The sequence below is a fragment of the Salvelinus alpinus genome, chromosome 2 (genome assembly GCF_045679555.1).
Source record: "Salvelinus alpinus chromosome 2, SLU_Salpinus.1, whole genome shotgun sequence".
In the NCBI taxonomy this organism is placed as follows: domain Eukaryota; kingdom Metazoa; phylum Chordata; class Actinopteri; order Salmoniformes; family Salmonidae; genus Salvelinus; species Salvelinus alpinus.
In genome coordinates, this window is record NC_092087.1 from 106,054,512 (window position 1) to 106,071,118 (window position 16,607).

General features: G+C 47.2%; 1 protein-coding gene and 1 long non-coding RNA gene across 3 annotated transcripts; one reads left to right on the forward strand and one right to left on the reverse strand.

Annotated features, from left to right (window-relative positions):
- Positions 1-439: 439 nt before the first annotated feature.
- arpc1a (actin related protein 2/3 complex, subunit 1A) lies at positions 440-12,579 on the reverse strand. 2 transcript variants are annotated; one of them, XM_071390208.1, is made up of 9 exons: positions 12,469-12,579; positions 12,205-12,309; positions 11,794-12,016; positions 11,169-11,276; positions 8,278-8,490; positions 8,090-8,165; positions 7,186-7,379; positions 3,349-3,439; positions 440-1,047 (listed from the first exon to the last, which is right to left on the reverse strand). In XM_071390208.1, the coding sequence occupies exons 1-9, from the start codon at positions 12,530-12,532 to the stop codon at positions 1,009-1,011; spliced, it is 1,113 nt and encodes a 370-aa protein (XP_071246309.1). In that variant the 5' UTR covers positions 12,533-12,579; the 3' UTR covers positions 440-1,008. The 2 variants fall into 2 exon arrangements, with proteins under 2 accessions (XP_071246309.1, XP_071246308.1); XM_071390207.1 differs by lacking the exons at positions 440-1,047; positions 3,349-3,439 and adding an exon at positions 4,485-4,845.
- LOC139568415 (uncharacterized) lies at positions 12,579-14,767 on the forward strand. The gene is made up of 2 exons (XR_011673599.1): positions 12,579-12,695; positions 14,449-14,767. It is a non-coding gene; the product is annotated as an uncharacterized lncRNA (long non-coding RNA).
- The last annotated feature ends 1,840 nt before the right edge of the window (positions 14,768-16,607 follow it).

Here is a 16,607-nt window from a genome sequence, read left to right on the forward strand (position 1 = left end):
GACAGACTCAGTAGAGTAACAGACAGACAGACTCAGTAGAGTAACAGACAGACTCAGTAGAGTAACAGACTCAGTAGAGTAACAGACTCAGTAGAGTAACAGACAGACAGACTCAGTAGAGTAACAGACAGACAGACTCAGTAGAGTAACAGACAGACGACTCAGTAGAGTAACAGACAGACTCAGTAGAGTAACAGACTCAGTAGAGTAACAGACTCAGTAGAGTAACAGACAGACTCAGTAGAGTAACAGACTCAGTAGAGTAACAGACTCAGTAGAGTAACAGACAGACGACTCAGTAGAGTAACAGACAGACAGACTCAGTAGAGTAACAGACAGACAGACTCAGTAGAGTAACAGACAGACAGACTCAGTAGAGTAACAGACAGACAGACTCAGTAGAGTAACAGACTCAGTAGAGTAAAACAGACTCAGTAGAGTAAGTTAATTCTTTATTTCTTCTGCAGCTGAATTAGACACATCGTAGATACATCCTCCATCTAATGACATAGGAACCATCCCAAATAGCACCCTAGTTCCTTTACAGTAAACTATTCCTGACCAGGGCCCTTAAGAGACACACTACAGAGGATAGCCGCTATAGGACTCTGGTCTAAAGTAGTGCACTATATAGGGAATAGTGTGTCATGTGGTCGCGTCGCTACACAGCACATCCTTCAATGGTAACTTAGTGTCGTAGTCCCTTCAGAGACAAAACACCTGTTATTATTATTATAATTATAAAGTAAAAACCACTGATGTGGAATGGTACATCACGGGGTCGTCAAGTTGACCTATGACCCTTTAGCCTTCATTTACATAAACAAACAATCAACGGTAATGTCACGTCAGCTCAGAGAGGGTGTGTGTGGTGTGTGGTGTGTGTGTGTGTAGTCAGTGCTTTCTTAATCAGATACTTCTTAGCGTGGTCAGACTGTTACTGGCCGCTTGGAGGGGGGGGGGTTGTCATAGTAACAGGGGGGGGGGGGGGGGGGTTTAGCTGGTCCTTCACATGATCCTCAGCCCCTGGATGGACGCCTCCAGACTCTGAAGAGACATAAACACATTGGTTAATAACAGTCACCAGTCTACTGAGTCTGGTCTCCAGCTGAGGGCCATGTTGTCCTCTGTTAATAACAGTCACCAGTCTACTGAGTCTGGTCTCCAGCTAGGGGCCATGTTGTCCTCTGTTAATAACAGTCACCAGTCTACTGAGTCTGGTCTCCAGCTGGGGACCATGTTGTCCTCTGTTAATAACAGTCACCAGTCTACTGAGTCTGGTCTCCAGCTGGGGGCCATGTTGTCCTCTGTTAATAACAGTCACCAGTCTACTGAGTCTGGTCTCCAGCTGGGGGCCATGTTGTCCTCTGTTAATAACAGTCACCAGTCTACTGAGTCTGGTCTCCAGCTGGGGGCCATGTTGTCCTCCGTTAATAACAGTCACCAGTCTACTGAGTCTGGTCTCCAGCTGGGGACCATGTTGTCCTCTGTTAATAACAGTCACATGTCTACTGAGTCTGGTCTCCAGCTGGGGGCCATGTTGTCCTCTGTTAATAACAGTCACCAGTCTACTGAGTCTGGTCTCCAGCTGGGGACCATGTTGTCCTCTGTTAATAACAGTCACCAGTCTACTGAGTCTGGTCTCCAGCTGGGGGCCATGTTGTCCTCTGTTAATAACAGTCACCAGTCTACTGAGTCTGGTCTCCAGCTGGGGGCCATGTTGTCCTCTGTTAATAACAGTCACCAGTCTACTGAGTCTGGTCTCCAGCTGGGGGCCATGTTGTCCTCTGTTAATAACAGTCACCAGTCTACTGAGTCTGGTCTCCAGCTGGGGGCCATGTTGTCCTCTGTTAATAACAGTCACCAGTCTACTGAGTCTGGTCTCCAGCTGGGGGCCATGTTGTCCTCTGTTAATAACAGTCACCAGTCTACTGAGTCTGGTCTCCAGCTGGGGGCCATGTTGTCCTCTGTTAATAACAGTCACCAGTCTACTGAGTCTGGTCTCCAGCTGGGGGCCATGTTGTCCTCTGTTAATAACAGTCACCAGTCTACTGAGTCTGGTCTCCAGCTAGGGGCCATGTTGTCCTCTGTTAATAACAGTCACCAGTCTACTGAGTCTGGTCTCCAGCTGGGGGCCATGTTGTCCTCTGTTAATAACAGTCACCAGTCTACTGAGTCTGGTCTCCAGCTGGGGGCCATGTTGTCCTCTGTGAATAACAGTCACCAGTCTACTGAGTCTGGTCTCCAGCTGGGGGCCATGTTGTCCTCTGTTAATAACAGTCACCAGTCTACTGAGTCTGGTCTCCAGCTGAGGGCCATGTTGTCCTCTGTTAATAACAGTCACCAGTCTACTGAGTCTGGTCTCCAGCTAGGGGCCATGTTGTCCTCTGTTAATAACAGTCACCAGTCTACTGAGTCTGGTCTCCAGCTAGGGGCCATGTTGTCCTCTGTTAATAACAGTCACCAGTCTACTGAGTCTGGTCTCCAGCTGGGGGCCATGTTGTCCTCTGTTAATAACAGTCACCAGTCTACTGAGTCTGGTCTCCAGCTGGGGGCCATGTTGTCCTCTGTTAATAACAGTCACCAGTCTACTGAGTCTGGTCTCCAGCTGGGGACCATGTTGTCCTCTGTTAATAACAGTCACCAGTCTACTGAGTCTGGTCTCCAGCTGGGGGCCATGTTGTCCTCTGTTAATAACAGTCACCAGTCTACTGAGTCTGGTCTCCAGCTGGGGGCCATGTTGTCCTCTGTTAATAACAGTCACCAGTCTACTGAGTCTGGTCTCCAGCTGAGGGGCCATGTTGTCCTCTGTTAATAACAGTCACCAGTCTACTGAGTCTGGTCTCCAGCTGGGGGCCATGTTGTCCTCTGTTAATAACAGTCACCAGTCTACTGAGTCTGGTCTCCAGCTGGGGGCCATGTTGTCCTCTGTTAATAACAGTCACCAGTCTACTGAGTCTGGTCTCCAGCTGGGGGCCATGTTGTCCTCTGTTAATAACAGTCACCAGTCTACTGAGTCTGGTCTCCAGCTGGGGGCCATGTTGTCCTCTGTTAATAACAGTCACCAGTCTACTGAGTCTGGTCTCCAGCTGGGGGCCATGTTGTCCTCTGTTAATAACAGTCACCAGTCTACTGAGTCTGGTCTCCAGCTGGGGACCATGTTGTCCTCTGTCAACATTCCAGTAAATATCATTAATTACATTCTACTTCAAGGTTTGAAAAATCACAATGTGATGACAACTAATTAATGAAGCTGGCCAGGAATGTGTCTGTGTCTGTGTGTGTGTGTGTGTGTGTGTGTGTGTCTGTGTCTGTGTGTGTCTGTCTGTGTGTGTGTGTCTGTCTTACCTTGAAGTCCCAGATGGTCATGGCGCCATCTATGCCCGTGGTACAGAACTTACGACAGTCCCTCTGGTCTCCCTCATAGATAGAGACTTGACTGGAGGAGAGACAATATAACAGGGTCAGACAGTCCCTCTGGTCTCCCTCATAGATAGAGACTTGACTGGAGGAGAGACAATATAACAGGGTCAGACAGTCCCTCTGGTCTCCCTCATAGATAGAGACTTGACTGGAGGAGAGACAATATAACAGGGTCAGACAGTCCCTCTGGTCTCCCTCATAGATAGAGACTTGACTGGAGGAGAGACAATATAACAGGGTCAGACAGTCCCTCTGGTCTCCCTCATAGATAGAGACTTGACTGGAGGAGAGACAATATAACAGGGTCAGACAGTCCCTCTGGTCTCCCTCATAGATAGAGACTTGACTGGAGGAGAGACAATATAACAGGGTCAGACAGTCCCTCTGGTCTCCCTCATAGATAGAGACTTGACTGGAGGAGAGACAATATAACAGGGTCAGACAGTCCCTCTGGTCTCCCTCATAGATAGAGACTTGACTGGAGGAGAGACAATATAACAGGGTCAGACAGTCCCTCTGGTCTCCCTCATAGATAGAGACTTGACTGGAGGAGAGACAATATAACAGGGTCAGACAGTCCCTCTGGTCTCCCTCATAGATAGAGACTTGACTGGGGGAGAGACAATATAACAGGGTCAGACAGTTCCTCTGGTCTCCCTCATAGATAGAGACTTGACTGGAGGAGAGACAATATAACAGGGTCAGACAGTCCCTCTGGTCTCCCTCATAGATAGAGACTTGACTGGAGGAGAGACAATATAACAGGGTCAGACAGTCCCTCTGGTCTCCCTCATAGATAGAGACTTGACTGGAGGAGAGACAATATAACAGGGTCAGACAGTCCCTCTGGTCTCCCTCATAGAGACAATATAACAGGGTCAGACAGTCCTTCTGGTCTCCCTCATAGATAGAGACTTGACTGGAGGAGAGACAATATAACAGGGTCAGACAGTCCCTCTGGTCTCCCTCATAGATAGAGACTTGACTGGAGGAGAGACAATATAACAGGGTCAGACAGTCCCTCTGGTCTCCCTCATAGATAGAGACTTGACTGGAGGAGAGACAATATAACAGGGTCAGACAGTCCCTCTGGTCTCCCTCATAGAGACTTGACTGGAGGAGAGACAATATAACAGGGTCAGACAGTCCTTCTGGTCTCCCTCATAGATAGAGACTTGACTGGAGGAGAGACAATATAACAGGGTCAGACAGTCCCTCTGGTCTCCCTCATAGAGACAATATAACAGGGTCAGACAGTCCCTCTGGTCTCCCTCATAGATAGAGACTTGACTGGAGGAGAGACAATATAACAGGGTCGGACAGTCCTTCTGGTCTCCCTCATAGATAGAGACTTGACTGGAGGAGAGACAATATAACAGGGTCAGACAGTCCCTCTGGTCTCCCTCATAGATAGAGACTTGACTGGAGGAGAGACAATATAACAGGGTCAGACAGTCCTTCTGGTCTCCCTCATAGATAGAGACTTGACTGGGGGAGAGACAATATAACAGGGTCAGACAGTCCCTCTGGTCTCCCTCATAGAGACAATATAACAGGGTCAGACAGTCCCTCTGGTCTCCCTCATAGAGACAATATAACAGGGTCAGACAGTCCCTCTGGTCTCCCTCAGAGATAGACACTACAGTCGTGGCCAAAAGTTGAGAATGACACAAATATACATTTTCACAACGTCTGCTGCCTCAGTTTGTATGATGGCAATTTGCATATACTCCAGAATGCTATGAAGAGTGATCAGATGAATTGCATGCAAATGAACTGAATCCCCAAAAAACATTTCCACCCCATTTCAGCCCTGCCATAAAAGGACCAGCTGACATGTCAGTGATTCTCTCGTTAACACAGGTGTGAGTGTTGACGAGGACAGGGCTGGAGATCACTCTGTCATGCTGATTAAATTCGAATAACAGACTGGAAGCTTCAATAGGAGGGTGTTGCTTGGAATCATTGTTCTTCCTCTGTCAACCATGGTTACCTGCAAGGAAACACATGCCGTCATCATTGCTTTGCAATAAAAAGGGCTTCACAGGCAAGGATATTGCTGCCAGTAAGATTGCACCTAAATCAACCATTTATCGGATCATCAAGAACTTCAAGGAGAGCGGTTCAATTGCTGTGAAGGCTTCAGGGCGTCCAAGAAAGTCCAGCAAGGGCCAGGAGCGTCTCCTAAAGTTGATTCAGCTGCGGGATCGGGGCACCACCAGTACAGAACTTGCTCAGGAATGGCAGCAGGCAGGTGTGAGTGCATCTGCACGCACAGTGAGGCAAAGACTTTTGGAGGATGGCCTGGTGTCAAGAAGGGCAGCAAAGAAGCCACATTTTCTCTGATGAATCCCCTTTCCGATTGTTTGGGGTATCCGGAAAAAAACTTGTCCGGAGAAGACAAGGTGAGCGCTACCATCAGTCCTGTGTCATGCCAACAGTAAAGCATCCTGAGACCATTCATGTGTGGGGTTGCTTCTCAGCCAAGGGAGTTGGCTCACTCACAATGTTGCCTAAGAACACAGCCATGAATAAAGAATGGTACCAACACATCCTCCGAGAGCAACTTCTCCCAACCATCCAGGAACAGTTTGGTGACGAACAATGCCTTTTCCAGCATGATGGAGCACCTTGCCATAAGGCAAAAGTGATAACTAAGTGGCTCGGGGAACAAAACATCGATATTTTGGCTCCATGGCCAGGAAACTCCCCAGACCTTAATCCCATTGAGAACTTGTGGTCAATCCTCAAGAGGCGGGTGGACAAACAAAAACCCACCAATTCTGACAAACTCCAAGCATTGATTATGCAAGAATGGGCTGCCATCAGTCAGGATGTGGCCCAGAAGTTAATTGACAGCATGCCAGGGCGGATTGCAGAGGTCTTGAAAAAGAAGGGTCAACACTGCAAATATTGACTCTTTGCATGAACTTCATGTAATTGTCAATAAAAGCCTTTGACACTTACGAAATGCTTGTAATTATACTTCAGCATTCCATAGTAACATCTGACAAAAATATCTAAAGACACTGAAGCAGCAGACTTTGTGGAAATTAATATGTGTGTCATTCTCAAAACTTTTGGCCACAACTGTAGATTAGAGACAATATAACAGAGTGCAGTGTGTGTCTCAGTGTCCTACGTGATGAGTTCTGGTACAGTGTGTGTGTGTGTGTGTGTATGTGTGTGTGTGTGTGTGTGTGTCCCCTACGTGGTGTAGTTCTGGTACAGTGTGTGTGTGTGTGTGTCTCCTACGTGATGTAGTTCTGGTGCAGTGTGTGTGTGTGTGTGTGTGTGTGTGTGTGTGTGTGTGTGTGTCCTACGTGGTGTAGTTCTGGTGCAGTGTGTGTGTGTGTCTCCTACGTGATGTAGTTCTGGTGCAGTGTGTGTGTGTGTGTGTGTGTGTGTGTGTGTGTGTGTCCCCTACGTGGTGTAGTTCTGGTGCAGTGTGTGTGTGTGTCTCCTACGTGATAGAGTTCTGGTGCAGTGTGTGTGTGTGTGTGTGTGTGTGTGTGTGTGTGTGTGTGTGTGTGTGTGTGTGTGTGTGTGTGTGTGTGTGTGTGTGTGTGTGTGTCTCCTACGTGATAGAGTTCTGGTGCAGGGTCTCCAGGGCTGTGTTACGGTCCTCTGTGGTAGCTCTCTATAGTGTGTGTGTGTGTGCTCTCTATAGTGTGTGTGTGTGTGTGTGTGTGTGTGTGTGTGTGTGTGTGTGTGTGTGTGTGTGTGTGTGTGTGTGTGTGTGTGTGTGTGTGTGTCTCCTACGTGATAGAGTTCTGGTGTAGGGTCTCCAGGGCTGTGTTGCGGTCCTCTGTGGTAGCTCTCTTGTCCATGTTTCTGAAACGTTCCATAGCTGAGATGTTTCTAGTGATGGAAGCTTTAGGAAGGTCCAGCTTGGAGACAAACGTTAGGGACCCTCCGTCATCACAACGGAACAGCATGGGGCAACAGTCATGACCCTGAGGAGAGACAGACAGACGTTAGGGACCCTCCGTCATCACAACGGAACAGCATGGGGCAACAGTCATGACCCTGAGGAGAGACAGACAGACGTTAGGGACCCTCCGTCATCACAACGGAACAGCATGGGGTAACAGTCATGACCCTGAGGAGAGACAGACAGACGTTAGGGACCCTCCGTCATCACAACGGAACAGCATGGGGCAACAGTCATGACCCTGAGGAGAGACAGACAGACGTTAGGGACCCTCCGTCATCACAACGGAACAGCATGGGGTAACAGTCATGACCCTGAGGAGAGACAGAGAGACAGACGGAGAGACAGACGGAGAGACAGACAGACGTTAGGGACCCTCCGTCATCACAACGGAACAGCATGGGGTAACAGTCATGACCCTGAGGAGAGACAGACAGACAGACGGAGAGACAGACAAGATAAAACACAGCAGAGAAACACACTCATACAGGTTTCCTTTCTGATTTATGAGAGAGGACAGACAGACAGAGACAGACAGGCGGAGAGAGACAGAGAGACAGACAGACAGAGACAGACGGAGAGACAGACGGAGAGACAGAGAAACGGAGAGACAGACGGAGAGACAGAGAAACGGAGAGACAGACGGAGAGACAGAGAAACGGAGAGACAGACGGAGAGACAGAGAAACAGACAGACAGACGGAGAGAGACACAGAGAGACAGACAGTCTTACCGCTGCCACCACGCTGTTCTCAGAGATGAAGAGAACACTGAGCAGAGGGAGGAACTCAGTCTTCAACTGAGACGGACTGAAACACACAAACATAGCGACCGAGAGTTACACCACACACGGATTGAATATACAGCATTAGATAAAACACACTACCCCCCCCCCCCCCACCCCCACCCAGAGAGACTTACGTGGATCCCTTGGTGCCGTCCACCACAGTAACAGTGGAGTCGTGTGAGACCCAGGCCAGTCTGTTGCCAGACGAGGAGAAGGACACAGAGTGGACCCATCCTCCTCCCCCGGCACCCCCAAACTCAGCCAGCACCGCCCCAAACGGCATCTTGGACCCCCAGGGGGTGGGGCCCGGTTTCTCCTCTACTTCCTTGATGTAGGCCGAGAACACCCTGGGAGAGGGAGGGGTAATATAGTTTAAATAACTATTGATCAGGGGCTGTACGTATCAATAACTATTGATCAGGGGCTGTACGTATCAATAACTATTGATCAGGGGGCTGTACGTATCAATAACTATTGATCAAGGGGCTGTACGTATCAATAACTATTGATCAGGGGGCTGTACGTATCAATAACTATTGATCAGGGGCTGTACGTATCAATAACTATTGATCAGGGGGCTGTATGTATCAATAACTATTGATCAGGGGGCTGTATGTATCAATAACTATTGATCAGGGGGCTGTATGTATCAATAACTATTGATCAGGGGCTGTGCGTATCAATAACTATTGATCAGGGGGCTGTATGTATCAATAACTATTGATCAGGGGGCTGTATGTATCAATAACTATTAATCAGGGGTTGTACGTATCAATAACTATTAATCAGGGGCTGTACGTATCAATAACTATTGATCAGGGGCTGTACGTATCAATAACTATTAATCAGGGGCTGTACGTATCAATAACTATTGATCAGGGGCTGTACGTATCAATAACTATTAATCAGGGGCTGTACGTATCAATAACTATTGATCAGGGGCTGTACGTATCAATAACTATTAATCAGGGGCAGTACGTATCAATAACTATTAATCAGGGGCTGTACGTATCAATAACTATTGATCAGGGGGCTGTACGTATCAATAACTATTGATCAGGGGGCTGTACGTATCAATAACTATTAATCAGGGGCTGTACGTATCAATACCTATTAATCAGGGGGCTGTACGTATCAATAACTATTGATCAGGGGCTGTACGTATCAATAACTATTAATCAGGGGGCTGTACGTATCAATACCTATTAATCAGGGGGCTGTATGTATCAATAACTATTGATCAGGGGGCTGTATGTATCAATAACTATTGATCAGGGGCTGTACGTATCAATAACTATTGATCAGGGGGCTGTATGTTTCAATAACTATTAATCAGGGGCTGTATGTATCAATAACTATTGATCAGGGGCTGTACGTATCAATACCTATTGATCAGGGGGCTGTATGTATCAATAACTATTAATCAGGGGGCTGTATGTATCAATAACTATTGATCAGGGGGGCTGTATGTATCAATACCTATTAATCAGGGGGCTGTATGTATCAATACCTATTAATCAGGGGGCTGTACGTATCAATAACTATTAATCAGGGGCTGTACGTATCAATAACTATTGATCAGGGGGCTGTATGTATCAATAACTATTGATCAGGGGCTGTGCGTATCAATAACTATTGATCAGGGGGCTGTATGTATCAATAACTATTGATCAGGGGGCTGTATGTATCAATAACTATTAATCAGGGGTTGTACGTATCAATAACTATTAATCAGGGGCTGTACGTATCAATAACTATTGATCAGGGGCTGTACGTATCAATAACTATTAATCAGGGGCAGTACGTATCAATAACTATTAATCAGGGGCTGTACGTATCAATAACTATTGATCAGGGGGCTGTACGTATCAATAACTATTGATCAGGGGGCTGTACGTATCAATAACTATTAATCAGGGGCTGTACGTATCAATACCTATTAATCAGGGGGCTGTACGTATCAATAACTATTGATCAGGGGCTGTACGTATCAATACCTATTAATCAGGGGTATGTATCAATAACTATTGATCAGGGGGCTGTACGTATCAATAACTATTGATCAGGGGGCTGTACGTATCAATAACTATTGATCAGGGGCTGTACGTATCAATAACTATTGATCAGGGGGCTGTACGTTTCAATAACTATTAATCAGGGGCTGTATGTATCAATAACTATTGATCAGGGGGGCTGTATGTATCAATACCTATTAATCAGGGGGCTGTATGTATCAATACCTATTAATCAGGGGGCTGTACGTATCAATAACTATTAATCAGGGGCTGTACGTATCAATAACTATTGATCAGGGGGCTGTACGTATCAATAACTATTGATCAGGGGCTGTACGTATCAATAACTATTGATCAGGGGGCTGTACGTATCAATAACTATTGATCAGGGGCTGTATGTATCAATAACTATTGATCAGGGGGCTGTATGTATCAATAACTATTGATCAGGGGGCTGTATGTATCAATAACTATTGATCAGGGGGCTGTATGTATCAATAACTATTGATCAGGGGGCTGTATGTATCAATAACTATTGATCAGGGGGCTGTATGTATCAATAACTATTGATCAGGGGGCTGTATGTATCAATAACTATTGATCAGGGGGCTGTATGTATCAATAACTATTGATCAGGGGCTGTATGTATCAATAACTATTGATCAGGGGCTGTATGTATCAATAACTATCAATAACTAACCATGATCTTAGATTCAACACTCCTACTGAGAGACGCTGTGTGAATATAGACCCTGGTATGGTCTCTGACAGTCTCTCTCTCCCCTTCTCTCTCTCTCTACTGATGAGGTTGAAACATGGTCTCTGACGGTCTCTCTCTCTACTGATGAGGTTGAAACATGGTCTCTGACGGTCTCTCTCTCTACTGATGAGGTTGAAACATGGTCTCTGACAGTCTCTCTCTCTACTGATGAGGTTGAAACATGGTCTCTGACGGTCTCTCTCTCTACTGATGAGGTTGAAACATGGTCTCTGACGGTCTCTCTCTCTACCTGCATTTGAAGTCACAGGATCCAGCCGCCAGCAGCACGTTGTTAGGATGCCAGTCCAGACTGAGGACGGTGGAACGGATCGGTTTCTTGATGTGCTTACTCACCCACCTGACACACACACACACACACACACATTTAAAGAGTAGAGAACTATTTAGCCTGCTTCTCTCTCTCTCAACCCCTCCTCCCCTCCCTTACCAGTCGTTATCAGACTCGAAGTAACAGACGGATATGAGTCTTTCTCTCAACCCCTCCTCCCCTCCCTCACCAGTCGTTATGAGACTCGAAGTAACAGACGGATATGAGTCTCTCTCTCCTCCCCTCCTCCCCAGTCGTTATCAGACTCGAAGTAACAGACGGATATGAGTCTCTCTCTCTCTCAACCCCTCCTCCCCTCCCTCACCAGTCGTTATCAGACTCAAAGTAACAGACGGATATGCTTCTCTCTCTCTCTCAACCCCTCCTCCCCTCCCTCACCAGTCGTTATCAGACTCGAAGTAACAGACGGATATGAGTCTCTCTCTCTCTCAACCCCTCCTCCCCTCCCTCACCAGTCGTTATCAGACTCGAAGTAACAGACAGATATGAGTCTCTCTCTCTCTCAACCCCTCCTCCCCTCCCTCACCAGTCGTTATCAGACTCGAAGTAACAGACGGATATGAGTCTGGCTCCGCTGCCCACAGCAAACTTGTTCTCCAGAGGAGACCACTTGACGAAGGTAGCAGCTCTGTTGATCCTCAGGATGACCAGCGTGGGCTTCCAGACCCCGTCCTTTAGAGACCAGACATAGGCATTACGATCCGCCCCGCACGTCACGATGCGGTCGGACTTAGGAGCCCAGTCGATACCTGGAGAGGGAGGGGAGAGAGGAGAGAGGAGAGAGAGGGGAGAGAGAGAGAGAGAGAGAGAGAGGGGGGGGAGGAGAGAGAGAGAGAGTCAACGTAAACCTCTGAAAAACATCATCATCAATGTCCAGACATTGTTAAAAAAGTATTTTAATCTATTCCTGCGATGTCATTTCCTGTGCCTATTCTACCTGTGATGTGTCCATTGTGCTCCTTCAGCTCATGACTCTTCACCCACTGGTTACCACTCTTCTGATAGATGTGGACCTCGTGGTTGTTGGGACTGATGGCAATCTCTACAGGGAGAGAAGAAGAAGGCCAGATAACAGAAGAGTCAGTGGATAAACATTTTGATGAACGTGGATGTTTTTGATACTGCATACAACATCAAAACGTGTATGTGTATATTTAAAGTATGTGATTTTATATAATAAAGCATTGGTCCTCGGCCGTACGGGTTCTGTCCCGGTTCCAGGCGTGACAGGTGATGGGCTCAAGCAGAAACTGGTGCAGTGACATGTTGATGGGAGTTGGGTGCGGTCAGTCTCTCCCTGGTCGGTCACCGGCTACACAGAGAGATTAAACCCCCATAGGAATACAAGAACATGACTCAGCTCGTTAACTAACATTAGTCAATGCAGCTAACGCTACTCGGCTAGCTGCTAGTAATGCTACCTGTTCGGTATTTATTTTATCTTACATTTCACAAACTGTTAGACGTGAATGAGTACGTGTTTTATACAATAGAACATGATATACTCGTGATATTAAAGATGAGTTAGTTCTGCATTTAGGAGCAAGGTTAAATGCTAATTAGCTGACTAGCCAGTTGACAGGCAATTCCACCCCTTATGTTCGCTAACTAACTAGCCCAATTTCGCATGTAACGTTACGATAGCTAAACTAGCTAACTAGTTAGCAAACAATATATTAGCTAGTAATTTATTTATACTTTAACGTCCATACAAAAAAAAGATCATCAAGATTACGAACGATAAAACCTGCTACGATAACGACATTTAATCTCGCCGTAAAAAAACGAGGCCTCCTCTCTTGAACCAAAGCCCCACACTTTCCTACGAGCCGTCGCCCGCTCCCCAGCGACACAGTTCGCATGCTAACTGTTAGCTTACCTTGGTTTTGACAGAGCAGTCTTCTGGCTTGTCCTTTTTTATTCGGAAACGATAGATTGATGATAACGTTAGGGAGACAGCGGAACGGACTTGAATTCGCGGACTCTGGGCAGTCGACACGAATCCGTCCAGGAATGTCAGGAGTGGAACCGGGAAGCTTTAGCTTCCAGCTACATTCAGATGGATAGGATGTCAGCCAACCCGGAGACAGTAGCCTATTTTTTGCTGTTGTTGAAGGCTGCCCCTAGCGGCTAATGAACCAAGCAAAAAAATAAAGAATAATTAACAAGGCAAGTCAGTTCAGAACAAATTCTTATTTACAATGACAGCCTAACCCGGACGACGCTGGGCCAATTGTGCGCCATCCTATGGGACTCCCAATCACGGCCGGTTGTGATACCGCCTGGAATGGATCTAGCGTCTGTAGTGACGACTCTAGTACGGAGATGTAGTGCCTTAGACCGCTGTGATACAGCCTGGAATGGAACCAGGGTCTGTAGTGCCTTAGACCGCTGTGATACAGCCTGGAATGGAACCAGGGTCTGTAGTGATGCCTCTAGCACTGAGATGCAGTGCCTTAGACCGCTGTGATTCAGCCTGGAATGGAACCAGGGACTGTAGTGACAACTCTAGCACTGAGATACAGTGCCTTAGACCGCTGTGATACAGCCTGGAATGGAACCAGGGTCTGTAGTGACTCCTCTAACACTGAGATGTGGTGCCTCAGACCGCTGCGATACAGCCTGGAATGGAACCAGGGTCTGTAGTTCCTCAGACCGCTGTGATACAGCCTGGAATGGAACCAGGGTCTGTAGTTCCTCAGACTGCTGTGATACAGCCTGGAATCGAACCAGGGTCTGTAGTTCCTCAGACCGCTGTGATACAGCCTGGAATGGAACACGGGTCTGTAGTTCCTCAGACCGCTGTGATACGGCCTGGAATCGAACCAGGGTCTGTAGTTCCTCAGACCGCTGCGCCACTCAGGAGCCCTTGAAGATCTTGATATTTCACATTGATACCTTGAAGTGAAATAGACTGTCAACACAACAACACTCATTGTGAACTGTGACCATTGTATTGATTACACTCAAGTGGTTTGAAGCCCTAGTTGAAAGACTAGGGGGAAAAACATTCCTTGCTACAGAATGTAGTAATTTTATGTCAACGCATATCAAATGAGATTTTGTTTTACTACAATGTAAAAACAATTTAAACTGAGCCATGTTGGTTTAAAAAGCTGACTCTTCCAAATGAAAATTAATCATGTGATGGTATGTTGAAATATCTATTCTGTTTTTCCAGAGTGGAGGAGTGGAGGAGTCATCATCATTGGAAAAACGGATATCAAAATCTTTCCGGACAGGAAAAGTTGAGGATTTCATTTAATTTCTCCCATTATTTAATACTGACACATGCTGGCATCAAATAGTCTACAACCATTAACTGCTACTGTGCTCAAATTGATGTATAGTTGTCTGACTAGAACCCTGATCTGACTAGAACCCTGTGTTGTCTGACTAGAACCCTGATCTGACAGGTCTCTGAACGGAACTGTCCTTTCTCGTCATTTCAGATTTACGTGTTGCATACGTATTGTAATCTTTCTAATAAACGGTTAAAACGAATACGTGGCGTTTCCTGTCTGAGTTACACCAAACACAGAACATTTTCCACAGTTGTAACAAACACACAGTTAGATACTCACCACCAGAGTCAATGGAGGTGTAGACATCCATCACAGAGTACTCCCTCTTCCTCTAGGACAGACCTGAGGTGTAGACATCAGACACAGAGTACTCCCTCTTCCTCTAGGACAGACCTGAGGTGTAGACATCAGACACAGAGTACTCCCTCTTCCTCTAGGACAGACCTGAGGTGTAGACATCAGACACAGAGTACTCCCTCTTCCTCTAGGACAGACCTGAGGTGTAGACACAGAGTACTCCCTCTAGGACAGACCTGAGGTGTAGACATCAGACACAGAGTACTCCCTCTTCCTCTAGGACAGACCTGAGGTGTAGACATCAGACACAGAGTACTCCCTCTTCCTCTAGGACAGACCTGAGGTGTAGACATCAGACACAGAGTACTCCCTCTTCCTCTAGGACAGACCTGAGGTGTAGACACAGAGTACTCCCTCTAGGACAGACCTGAGGTGTAGACATCAGACACAGAGTACTCCCTCTTCCTCTAGGACAGACCTGAGGTGTAGACATCAGACACAGAGTACTCCCTCTTCCTCTAGGACAGACCTGAGGTGAAGACATCAGACACAGAGTACTCCCTCTTCCTCTAGGACAGACCTGAGGTGTAGACATCAGACACAGAGTACTCCCTCTTCCTCTAGGACAGACCTGAGGTGTAGACATCAGACACAGAGTACTCCCTCTTCCTCTAGGACAGACCTGAGGTGTAGACATCCATCAAAGAGTACTCCCTCTTCCTCTAGGACAGACCTGAGGTGTAGACATCAGACACAGAGTACTCCCTCTTCCTCTAGGACAGACCTGAGGTGTAGACATCAGACACAGAGTACTCCCTCTTCCTCTAGGACAGACCTGAGGTGTAGACATCAGACACAGAGTACTCCCTCTTCCTCTAGGACAGACCTGAGGTGTAGACACAGAGTACTCCCTCTAGGACAGACCTGAGGTGTAGACATCAGACACAGAGTACGCCCTCTTCCTCTAGGACAGACCTGAGGTGTAGACATCAGACACAGAGTACTCCCTCTTCCTCTAGGACAGACCTGAGGTGTAGACATCAGACACAGAGTACTCCCTCTTCCTCTAGGACAGACCTGAGGTGTAGACACAGAGTACTCCCTCTAGGACAGACCTGAGGTGTAGACATCAGACACAGAGTACTCCCTCTTCCTCTAGGACAGACCTGAGGTGTAGACATCAGACACAGAGTACTCCCTCTTCCTCTAGGACAGACCTGAGGTGTAGACATCAGACACAGAGTACTCCCTCTTCCTCTAGGACAGACCTGAGGTGTAGACATCAGACACAGAGTACTCCCTCTTCCTCTAGGACAGACCTGAGGTGTAGACATCAGACACAGAGTACTCCCTCTTCCTCTAGGACAGACCTGAGGTGTAGACATCAGACACAGAGTACTCCCTCTTCCTCTAGGACAGACCTGAGGTGTAGACATCAGACACAGAGTACTCCCTCTTCCTCTAGGACAGACCTGAGGTGTAGACACAGAGTACTCCCTCTTCCTCTAGGACAGACCTGAGGTGTAGACATCAGACACAGAGTACTCCCTCTTCCTCTAGGACAGACCTGAGGTGTAGACATCAGACACAGAGTACTCCCTCTTCCTCTAGGACAGACCTGAGGTGTAGACATCAGACACAGAGTACTCCCTCTTCCTCTAGGACAGACCTGAGGTGTAGACACAGAGTACTCCCTCTTCCTCTAGGACAGACCTGAGGTGTAGACATCAGACACAGA

Excerpts from the sequence above, each read along its gene's own strand:
- arpc1a (XM_071390207.1), bottom strand. The coding sequence starts at position 12,532 with ATGTCACTGCACCAGTTTCTGCTTGAGCCCATCACCTGTCACGCCTGG. Across the intron at positions 11,277-11,793 it reads TTCGAGTCTGATAACGACTG|GTGGGTGAGTAAGCACATCA; the intron begins GTGAGGGAGGGG and ends TGTGTGTGTCAG. Across the intron at positions 7,380-8,089 it reads AGAACAGCGTGGTGGCAGCG|GGTCATGACTGTTGCCCCAT; the intron begins GTAAGACTGTCT and ends GTCTCTCCTCAG.